The following is a 12,416-nucleotide window of genomic DNA, read 5'->3' on the forward strand; positions in this document are numbered from 1 at the left end:
GTGGCTTATGAAACAGCAGTGCACCATACCCACTTTCTCTACCCAACTACCACGCCAGAAATAATGGAACTAGTCAAGGGTGGGCTTTTTGTTTGTTTCTCGAGACAGAGTTTCTCTGTGTAGACCCCTGGCTGTCCTGGAACTCACTCTGTAGACCAGGCTGGCCTCAAACTCAGAGATCCACCTGACTCTGCCTCCCGAGTGCTGGAATTAAAGCTGTATGCCTTACCATCAACTGGCTCTGCCACCATGCCTGGCAAGAGTAGGGTTTTTTAGGTTATTAAGTTCCACGGAAGTCTGTTGCAATAGTAAGCAATATTTCCTAAACACTTAGATGTTTTCCTATATTGATGTACTAGTATTTTTTTTTTTAAATTCAAGTGTTTACCTGACATATTCTTTTTTATTTTCTTCAGTAACAGGGATACTTTTGCCATTTGGTTTGAGTTCATGCTGAATAATTTCGCCATATGCATTATGTTCAACACAGAAGGTATGGTCCAGAACACCTGTGATATCATTTTCACTGGATAAGAAAAAAAACAAAACAAACATGCACAGACATGTATGCTGGTAAAATATCCATACACATAAAATAAGAAATATCTTAAAAACCTTTTTAAGTAATAACATGGTCTGGAGATATCTTAGTGGTAAAGTCCTTTGCCTAGTATTCACAAGGCACTAGTCTCCCTAACTTTCAAAAATCTGAGATGTGTAGGAGAACAGGGATGGGGGCTAGGAGGTATGACTGGTTCTATTATAATCACAAACCACAAGTCATAAAGTTAGCATTTTCTATGCATATTTTAAATTTTAAAAAGTATATTAGTTTTGTAGTGTTTCTTTTGGTTTTACTGTTTGTTTTTAAAAGTGTATTATTATTATCTTACATGTATGGGTATTATGCCTAGATGTATGTCCATGCACTATGTATGTGCCCAGTACTTGATGAAACCAGGAAAAGGCTATGGATCACCTGAAATGAAGTTACAGGTGGTTGTGAGCCACCATATGGTTGCTGGGAATCTAACCTAGGTCCTCTGAAGAGCAGATGCTACTAGCCACTGACACACCTCTCCAGCTTTTGAGATAGCATACCAATATGTTTTGGAGGCTGGCCTTGACTCCTCAGCCTCCTAAGTGCAGGCTTGATAGGGGGAACTATCAAACACAGCTTGTATTTTTAAGATTTACTTTCATTATTAATTGGAGATATGTGTCTATGTGTGTGTGCAAGTGCTCAAAAAGGTTCCCTGGAACTAGAGCTACAGGAAGCTGTGAGCTGCCTGACATGGGGGCTGGAATCAAATTCAAGATCTGTCATTCTGCTCTTCACTGCTGAGCCATCTCAGTAGTTTCCGTATGTGCCTATATGACTTTATGTAGATTGTGTGGGTGCAGGTGGCAGTGAAGGCTCAAGAGGGCATTGGATCCCTGAAACCAGACTTGTCAGCTGTGAGCTGCCTCATGAAGGGTCCTGGGACGTGAATCTGGGTCCTCCGCAAGAGCAGTTAGTGCTGTCAACCACTGAGCCTCTCTCCAGCCCCTAGCTTGTATCTTTTGAAAGGTTCAGATTCTAGCTATGATAAATAGATGTAAGATTCAATACGTACAGTATCCACACCAAACTATTATGAAGGTCTGGATCAACTAACTCCATGTCGTCTAAAGTAATTGACTTCCCAAGCAACTGTTTATAAAAAGGCAATGTGAAGCCACCATCAATATAATGTCCATGGAACACAGCCATTCCCATTATTCGTCCAACGAAGTGGAAATAAGATAAATGTTCCTGAAATGGAAGAAAAAAAAACGTGATATAAATACTCAAGTTAGAAACTACCCAGGAAATTGTCTATAAAGAGTAAATATTTAAGCAACATTTTTCCTTTGTTCATCTCCTTCCCTCTCCCTCCTTTCTTGGTTGTTTGTTTCAGAGACAGGGCCTCACTTGTAGCTCAGGCTGGCCCTGAATTTAGGATCAGGGCCTTATTTTCTCCAGTGCTGGGATTTAGATATGGGCCACCATGCCAATGTCTCTCTCTCAAGGCAAAGGCCCTTTAAAAAAATGATTCCTTTACAACCTGTGCAAAGCTACTTGCACATGCTTTTCTCTGAGTATCTTGTCAAGGAATAAAGCTTTTAATCCTAACACCCTTGCTTCCTTGACTAGCCAGATACTGAATTTCAGGACACTGGATTTAAGAAAGGGATCTGGTGTCACACCTGGATCATTCTGTCAGCTACTGTTTAAACACAAAGTAATTAGTCCCTGTAGGACTAGTCCACACTTGGACATCCAAGGATAAGAACAGTATGCAGCAGGAGTACCTATGAGGAGGACATCAAGGTGATGAGACCCAGGGGTCTGTGTCCACTCCTGGGAAGCACCCAGCAAAGGTCAACTTACAATCACATGGGCTGTAGTGAGCTGCCCAAGAAGCAGCTTCACCTCCAAGTCTCTTTAATAAAGAATTGCCTGATGAGCCAACACCACCACATATAGACACAACTGTTCTTTTGCCATACTGTTTGGTTGATTGGACAGCTGTATTTTTACAGTCTTTTGCTTTTTCATTTAGTAATTTCTTTCATTTAAAGTAATTTTTAATCTCATCTTAAAACATGTTTTATCTTAAAATATTTATTTTTAAATAAACGCATGCTTTCTTTAAAATATTTAAATAAACATAAGCAACGAGAACATTAAAAGTTACCCATAATTTAACACCCAGAGTAAATGATTATTCAGTTTTATGACATAGACCTTCTAAGGTTTTTTTCTTACATATATCTACCAAAGCTGTATCACATTATTATATAACCTTTCACTTAATATCACTTAACATAAAATGAACACATGTCTTTATCACACATCATCTTAATCTCATGCTCCTTAATTTCACAGTATGCCCCTGTGCCCCTGTGTGAAAACATAACTGATTTAATTAGAAAGCAGAAAACTAGAAGTAACTACTAACTTTTGGAGAGGAAGCTGGTTCTGGAGATAAACCTAGGGCCTTATAAAAGCTAGTCAAGCTTACTACCCCTGAACAACAGCTCCAGCACTTTTAAGTATTTAATAATAATGTATTATAGGATTAAAAAAGCATAATTAAATGCTTAATATATAGGGTCTCAGGTAAGTCTTACAACATTTTTCTAAGATGCAAAATATTTTTATTAATTTTTAACAATAAAAATAATTAAGGTTTAAGGCAATGAACTTGCCCACAATCACAAAGATAGTAACTTATATAACAAGAATATTATTCTAGCCGGGCGGTGGTGGCGCACGCCTTTAATCCCAGCACTCGGGAGGCAGAGACAGGCGGATCTCTGTGAGTTCGAGACCAGCCTGGTCTACAAGAGCTAGTTCCAGGACAGGCTCCAAAACCACAGAGAAACCCTGTCTCAAAAAAAAAAAAAAAAAAAAAAAAGAATATTATTCTACATCTTTTGGAGCTTTTTCTTTTTTTTACAGAAAAGGTTTCCTACCACAGTGGAAGCTGCCCTATAGCTGTGTGTAAGGGCCAGGCTAGCCTAGAACTTGTGCCATCTCTTGCTTTGGTCTGGAAAGAACTCGAATCTCAGGTAGGAACCTACACACCTGGAGACTCCATGTCTTTCTAATTTCATCAGCTATGTTCTTTGGTTCCTTTCTGTAGTTGGAGGCCACTTGTTCGTTCCCAGCTTCCCAGAACCAAAACAGTCACACAAAAACTGTATTAATTACAACACTGCTTGGACAATACCTTAAGCATATCTCTAACTCTTAATCTTAAATTAACCCATTTCTATTTTTATATCTTACCACAAGGCTTCCTCTGGCGGCTCCATGGCACCTCACTGACTCCACATATTCTCTCTATATATATCTCTTCCAGCCTGACTATATTCTGTTAAGCCATTGCCCGAAAGCAGCTCCTTTATTCATTAACCAATAAAAGCAACACATGTACAGAAGGACTTCCCATCCCATCTTTCTTTGGTCTTACTATGCAGTTCAGTCTAGCCTCTATCTTCTAAGTGACATGATATGCCACCAGACACATACAACTAGACCCAGATCAAGAAGAACCACTTATATTATTTTATGTCATAATTTAATCAGTCTTCTGTATGGACAACTATGCTGTGTCCATTGGGGGATAACCATTAGTAGATACCCAAGTGTCTGAGTACAGAGCATATGTATAATCATTTACTGGGACAGTTTTCAAGAAGAAGAACTGCTGAACCAGAGGATGTGGCCAGGATCAGGCAAGTGACATTTAAAGATGAGAGCAGAGGGTCCCAGCACATTCACACTACTGTGATCACAGTTCTTACCGGATTAACTGCAGAATCAGGATTGATCTGCAACGTGTAGATATCATCTCTAGAATACTGGAAGAGACCATAGTAAGGATTCAACATTTCATGTGACAGGAGATACAACCATTCCCTAGGGGGAAAGATAAAGGAATTTGTTAGTTGAGCTATGCCATTACTCACCCTAGTGTCATTTCTCAATTTTTAAAGTTATTGTTATGGGTTTGCATGACATGTGTGAGCACATGTGCCATGGGGAGGTCCAAGGACAACCCTGAGGAGTCGGTTTTCTCCTTCCAATTTTTTGCGATTTGGGGACTGGCCTCAGATTGCATGACACCTACTGGACTCTAACCAGGCTGGCCTAAACTCACAGAGATTCACTTGCTTCTGCCTCTCGAGTGCTGGGATCAAGGACCTTGCTCCATTCTGTCCAGTTTCCACAATTCTTTTAAGTTAAAAGAAAATACAGTACTAGCTGTGGTTCTATTAAATCACAACAAAAAAAAATAAATGTTTAAAGATCAAATAAACTTATTATTATACAGTTATTGTTCATAATTTGGAGCAATTTTATTATACTTTAGCATCAGTGAGTATAGCAGTTTAGCTGCTCATGAGATGCTGTAGCCCTATAATTATCACTTTAAAAACTAAATAAAATTTATAGCCCATGATAAATAAAAAATAAAAGGAAGAATGTGTTTTCATTCAAAACATCTACTTCATCTAGAAATCTGCTTCTATCAGGGCAGATATATACTGGTTTCATAAGGATACATAAAACAATAGGCAGACAGATCCCTGAGTTCAAGGTCAGCCTGGTCTACCCAGTGAATTGTAGGAACAGTCAGGGCTACACAGAGACTGTGTCTCAAAACAAAACAAAACAAAAACAAAACAAAGAAAAAAAGAAAAAGAAAAAATAATACAGCATAAATTCTTACTTTTTGGACTGTGGAGTGTTTTGTGGTACTGTTCTAGTAAAGAGATGTCAATGCCTATTTTAACATCTTCTATTGTATCAAATCTAAAGTAAACCATGAGATAAACCCAGAGACTCCCAAAGGCATAGGTAGACACACAGGTCATTCTGTGGGGGTGCCCCACACCACTTCTCTCTCCCTTCTCTGTTGTACTGGAGATAGAATATGGAATATGGAAAAGAGTCTATCAGTTTGAGGGGTAGAGAAGGGCTAGAGTGAAGAGGAGGGAAGTGATGCAATTATAATTTAGTTAAAAATTTTTAATAAAAGAAAAATAACCTAAACAGACAAAAATATTGAAATCCTACAAAAACATAATGGTTATGAAAAAAACTATAAAGAAAATGTTCATTTTTAGATAAAAGGCCGATAAACACAACAGGTACTAGTAAGGCACTAACAATTACAGGACTTGGTGAAAATACAATTTGCTTAAGTTGGACTTACAACAGTAGAACCAAGACAGTCCACACAGTATTTCAGCTCAGGGCTATGGTTCTATTACATTTATTTATATAAAGTAAATGTCACACCTTGATGGGAAAGCTCAGCCAATCACATTTGGCTACGGTGTGGCCGCCTGGGGCCAGGGAAGAAAAACATGGATTCAGGTAAACCCCACCACCTTCTGGCAGGTAACAGTTATTACACCTACAGGTAAGATTTTGATTTAAAAAAAAAAAAAAAAGAGGAAAATGTCGGACAATTTAACCATTCACGGCTTTCAGAGCTTTTTCACTTACACTATGGGTGAGGTTTTACAAGATGCTTATGATATCCCCCTTGTTTGGCTATTTCTTGGGCTTACCTTTTCTCTCGTATTTGGCAGTTTTTTCACAATATGGTTTGACAACAGGAAAATGATACAGTCTTTACAGACTGAATCCAGGATTCTTAGAAAAGAGGTTGAAAATTTAAGGAAGGGCACGGCCGTCTTGGATGATAAGTTTCAGTCGGTTGAGGTAATTTCAAAAACAATTCAGACTGACACCAACCTCCTCAAAAAAGAGATTGGAGTTCTCAGGAGGAGACTAGATCTTTGTCTAATATGACTCTGTCAACTGAGCTAAATTTTGAAAAGGTACAGTCTAATATTAATTCATTTAAGGAGAGATTCGCTGTTCTGGAGGAGGAAATGACTGATTTGGCTCATAAAATCCAGTCAAATAATGAAACATTATTTGAGAGGATTCAAACTACTAAATGTGTAAATCGGACTTTGTCAAAAGGGTACGATTGATAGAATGTCCATCCAAGAAGGTACTATACATGCCATGAGGATTATGTCCAAGGATGAGATATTATCTCTAATGAACAGACTTCATACCTTAGAATCCTCAATAAAGGCATTAAAGCATAATACTGGACAGGAGATTGTCATATCCTGCCAAGACAGGGTAAGATAGTTCCGAAAAGTTTCTTGCCTTTGAAAATGGTATATCAGTTACATTAGGTCTTAGCCAAAGTTGGTTGCCTCAACACTGCAAATGAGACTTTGGGTAATTGCCCAGGTAGTCAGTTGTCTCTGTCATTTGTTACACATTTTGGAAGTTTCTCGTTTGTACTTCCTGGTTGCTCAAGTAATATTACTTCCCTTCTCAGATCTTTGATGGAGTTAAAGATTAGATAATTGTAGTTACCCTCCTCATGATTTAGCTAAACTTAATTTCAATACTTTTAGACTCCTTAAAATAAAATGCTTAGTAAAACTTTTGTTATTTGTTTCTTGCTTAATATTGGTTGCTTGTAATTTTATATTTGGTAACTGTTCCTATTGTATATAGTTGTATTGGGTTTGGTTTGATCTTATTTAGACAAAAGGGGGAGATGATGGGGAAGCTCAGCCAATCACATTTGGCTAGGGTGTGGCCGCCTGGGGACACGGAAGAAAAACCTGGGAATCCAGGTGAACTCTCTCTTCACGCGGTGTCTTGGACATCGGAACTTTTACCCCGTCATGTGAGTTTTCCCGGTTTCCAATTATTAAATTATATTTGTTGTTTTTGAGCTGGTCTGGTTAATTCTAGCTTACCGATGGACTACACCCATCAACACCTGGAAAAATTTTTACAGCATACATGCTATCAGAAATAAGCTGACTTAATGTACAAACAACCAATGAGTTGGACTCAATGTATGATTATGAATATAGTAGAAACAGCACATAATACTTCTCTATTAAAATATTCTAAGGACCACTGTGAGATATAGATGTATATGAGTAAACAAATATGGTGTGGGAGGTCCTTCTGTCTATTTGTTGCTTTATGAATAAAGAAACAGCCTTGGCCTATACCATGGGAGGAGGAAGGTGGAGTCAGGGAGACACCATGGAGCCACAGCCAGAGTCAGACATGCCACTGTCATGTGGAGACACACAGATTAATAGAAATGGGTTAAATTAAGATGTAAGAGTTAACCAGTAAGAAGTTAGAGCTAATGGGCCAAGCAGTGTTTTAATTAATATAGTTTCTGTGTGATTATTTTGGGTCTAAGCTAGCAGGGCATCCAGGAACCAACAAGTGGCTCGCTGCTTACAACACAAATATAGCAAAGTAAGACAAACAAAAGAACATGTCAAGGGAATCAGCACTCAGTTTAGAACTGACAGTGTGAGGCAGAGGAAATAAGATGTGTTGAAGACGAGAGACATACAAACAGAGGCTGCCAGTCCTACACAGAGTCCCGCAGGGCTTCCATGATCCTGAGAGTATAAACTACTCTTCTGACACCATAACCTCATTGTGGATTTCATCTGTATTGCAAACACTATTGAGTTTTATACTTAAATATTCATGACAAAGTTATAATAGGCACATCTTAATTTTGTTTAGTATAAAGATTCACACAGGGGCTAGACAGATGTTCAGCAGTTAAGAGCACTGCCTGCTCCTGGAGAGGACCTGGGTTGTGTTACACTGGCTTGAAATGGTTGTAACTTCAATTCTCAGGAATCCAATAGCCTTTTCTGTCCTCGGTGGGCACTGCATGCACTTGGTACATTCATACACACAGGCAAAACACACAGATTAACTTAAAAAAAAAATCCATATATCATTTACTGCCAAGACTTTACCTGGCAACCCCTCCATAGTCAAGTCCTTCTTCTCCACGAAATTTTATCATTAATCGTTTCCAGAGATCTTTTGGTCTCATTTTCATGACTTGTCTGTATGATTCCTGAGAAACAATTTTAACATATTATCATCAGGTGTTTTAGCCTCTAATTTTGAGTTCTTTTTTTCCAAATTACAAAACTAATTTAACTCATGTAAAATCTGATTTATAAATTTGGTTGATCTAAGTTTAAGTCAGAGGCACCAGTAGAAACTAAATATAAAGCACAGTTCTAAAAGAACGTAAATAAAATAATTAGTATGTTAATTACACGGACAGTTTCATTTTATTTGGAGGACAGGATCAAGACAGACTCTCACAAAGCCCAGGTTGGCCTTGAACACTGTAGACAATGTTGGCCTCTAGATGGGCTAGAATTTGCTATATAAACTAGACTGGCCTTGTTCTTGCAGAGATTCATGTCCTCTAACCCTGAATGCAGGGTTATATAGTTAGGTATGGAGCACATGCCTTCATCTTTTTTTTTTTTAATAGGCCTAATTTACTTTATTTTTCTTGTATAAAATTCCTTTAAATTAGCCAACAGCTGGATCCTGGGTCTTCTGTACAGAGACCCTACTCTGAGTTTTATAAGATCATCTGTGCATTCCTGATAGGAAGACTGGGTGAGCACATCTTTTTCTAGAGGTCTGAGATAGCTGCAGGTCTTGGGAGATGGTATCAAAGATGGCTCTGGTAAAGCTGACTGGGGTGGCCACTGCCAATACTGGCCATCAATGGTTTCCTGGACACAGGTGCTAAGACAATATCAGTGCCTCTACACTAAAGGTCTGTTACCTTGCTTGGGACAGTATGGATTCGATTATCATGCTCCCTTGGTAGCCTCTGTGTACCAAGACAATGGAGATTATCTAAAATGATGAGTGTTTGAATGGCAGTGGCTACTCTTACTGTTATACTTAGCACTAACATCAATGTCACCGTTATAGTCTCCATTTGCTAACAAATGCCTTCTTGAACCTGTTCCACCAGTCAGTACAAGTCTATTTCTAAACTGTCTTAATCTTTACCTTAACCATGAAGGATACCCCAAAAAGTTAACTTTGACACTGATGGGTAGGGAGAAGAGAATCTCTGGCTAGCGACTTGATTTTTTTAAGATTTATTTTTATTTTTATTCATGTACATGTATGGGTATGACATACCCATATTTTAATTTTTATTCATGTGCATGTATGGTTGAAGCCATTGTATTCCCTGAATCCTGAGTTACTGGAAGTTGTGAGCCATCTGACAGAGGTGCTGGAAACTGAGCTCAGGTCCTCTAGAAGAACAAGCGCTCTTAACTGCTAACCTGTTTCTCCAGCCCCCAATCTTTTCGGTTTTGACCACATAGCCCAGCATTGTGACAGGATCTACTTTTTGTCTCAAGTCTTGCCTCCTCGACAAGCTCCAAGACTCCAACTTTGGCCATGACTGTGATTCCAGCTCCAGAGTTCACTTGCAGAGCCTCTGAAGATCTGCTTCCCAAGAACCTGGAGCTTCTGGACACTTTAGTGCAAAAGCATCACCTACTATTTACTGTTTTCCAGGTGGGACGCTCTTTCCATCATTTTGAAATACAAATGACAACTATAAACAAGGCCAGAACTGCTCTGAGAGACAAAAGTTCATAAGGAGACAGATCTCTGTGAGTGGGAGGCCAGTCTGATCTACAGAGAGTTCCAGAACAACTAGGGCTACATAGAGAAACTACCTCAAAAATAAATAAACAAACAAACAAATAAATAAATAAGGAAGGAAGGAAAAATTAATGAGAATACTTTTACTTCAATCAGATATAAATCTCAAAAAATGTCTCCTTAGAAAGAGTGAGACAAAGTCCAGGCATGATGGTGCATGACTTTAATCCCAGTATTATTTGGGAGGCAGAGGCAGGTAGGTGTTTGAGAACATCCTAGTCAACATGAAGAGTTCCAGGCTACTTAGAGTTATACAGTGAAACTGTTTCAAAACTAAGAGAAAACAAGTAAAACACTAAATTTAATTTTCTTCTAGTTGAAATTAAGGCTTATATATTTACCTCAAAAATCTCCTCCCTAGAAACCTCAATACGGCAGTGGCCAGCCTGAGGTTGTTGTTGGGAAAGTTCTTGCCGCAAGATTTTTAGTTTCTGAACCAAGTCTCGTTTGTACCTTGGCACTGTCAGACACTCAGTGTCATCGGGACATAATGACACCACTTGCTGCTGTTGTTGGTCTTTCAACTGGTTCTGACGACTGGAAATAAGCAGAAGTATTATTAAAATGCCTGAGAACATAAAAGATTGCAATTCTAGATTTAAATCATAATCAGAATGTAAAAGAAATTTATCATTTCCTAAGCCTAATATTGGGGCATATCATCAGTCTGATAAAACTGGTTACTGAGGTTCTATTCATGAAACCTTATGCAGATGCTAAGACCAATTGTCCAGGCACAGTTTCCTCCACATTGTCCCATCATTCGATTTAAAATTCAGGTGGGTGCCAAGCACTGTTTGTCATCCAGAGACCGTTTTTCTGGACAAATGAAACAGAAATCTGAACTGACAGCTTGATGGAGATCCTTCCTCCTACAACTGTTCCAGTCTAAAATACAGAATAAAACAGTAAAGTAGCCTGTCTCCTCAGCTATATTAGGGTGTAGGGGCCATTATATAAGGGATGATGTCTACACTGGTCAGAAGACAGTGGGGATGCCAATCTGCTCACTGTAAGTTCTCTGACAACGTCCAGAGACCTTATCACACAAATTATTTTCGTGAAATAAGTAAGCCTGATAAACAGAAAGGATTCAAGTTGTAGTCTTTGTTCATAGTTGATTTTTAAAAGCTTCCTTTAGTTTTTAAGGTAGAATTTCTGTGATACCATTCAAAACAACAGGAATAGTGTAAAGGATGAAAACAGGAAAAGGAAAGGGGAAAGACCTTCCACATCAGGCTGAATTCAGATCTCAGCTTCAGCACTTTTTATGTACTTCAGGCAAGCTGTGACACTGTCTGAGGCTCCACTTTCCTTACCCATGAAGACAGGACTGAACGTAGACAGCACGAGGAATGCTTACCCAGTGCTCAGGGCACAAGCAGAGTCAATGTTAGTTATTTTAACCACTATGATTGACATAGTTACTTGTTGTTTATTAAATTGTATAAAGTATGCTTTTCAGCAAGTTTTTTAATAGGGTTTCTAAGAAGGATATTTGTCCTTGGCTAGGTGATTTACTGAGCCATAATGACAATATTTGCAATAGTTTAATAATCTCATTCTGGATATTATATATAATATATACACATTTAGGAGTGCATATATTATATCATTACATTAATTATATATTCATATATTTATTCAATGATGCTTATATTTTAATATTATATACTGTATTAATATATTACATCGATAATATATTTAATAATGTCATATCCTGACATTATATATACATAATGTCTCATATATATACACACACACACACACATATATATATAATATGCTAAGGCCTCATATGCAGGAACTATTTAACTTCGTAACATTAAAAACATCTCTTTAAAGGGAGTCACCACTGTATCTCAGGAGGGATTCTGAAGGAGAGAAATGAGGATGTTGAGGGACCCACACCAGTACAGGCTGCCCTCATGAGCACGTTACACACACAAGCATACTGCAGACTTCTAACAGGCCACTTCTCCCATTGCTTCCTCTCAAAAAACTAATTCAGGCTCTTCTTGGTTTAAATTCAAAATTCAGCTCTAAAATGTAACTTGCCCACTCTATTATTTTCTGGCTTGCATAATTACCCTCTCAATGATTTGTATAAGAATCTGAATTTTTTTCCTCACTTCCTAAAATGTTGAAACAGGAAGAACAAAATTTAAAAAAAAAAAATTGAAATCAAAGCAATCTACAAATATTTGTTAATGTTATATATATATATATATATAAAATCCATACATAATAGGTCCTTAAAATTTAGACTAATAGTTAAACTAACTTCATTATT

General features: G+C 38.0%; 1 protein-coding gene across 1 annotated transcript in view; it reads right to left on the minus strand.

Moving 5' to 3' along the window:
• Smurf2 (SMAD specific E3 ubiquitin protein ligase 2) overlaps positions 1-12,416 on the minus strand; it is a 104,715-nt gene that overhangs the window by 10,506 nt on the left and 81,793 nt on the right. The window contains exons 11-15 of the mRNA XM_057775267.1: positions 10,465-10,660; positions 8,380-8,483; positions 4,336-4,450; positions 1,617-1,795; positions 389-526 (exon numbers count right to left, since the gene is read on the minus strand). Coding sequence (XP_057631250.1) covers positions 389-526; positions 1,617-1,795; positions 4,336-4,450; positions 8,380-8,483; positions 10,465-10,660 — 732 coding nt within the window. The remainder of the gene's footprint in view (positions 1-388; positions 527-1,616; positions 1,796-4,335; positions 4,451-8,379; positions 8,484-10,464; positions 10,661-12,416) is intronic.

Source organism: Chionomys nivalis, chromosome 7, assembly GCF_950005125.1.
Source record: "Chionomys nivalis chromosome 7, mChiNiv1.1, whole genome shotgun sequence".
Lineage (NCBI taxonomy): Eukaryota > Metazoa > Chordata > Mammalia > Rodentia > Cricetidae > Chionomys > Chionomys nivalis.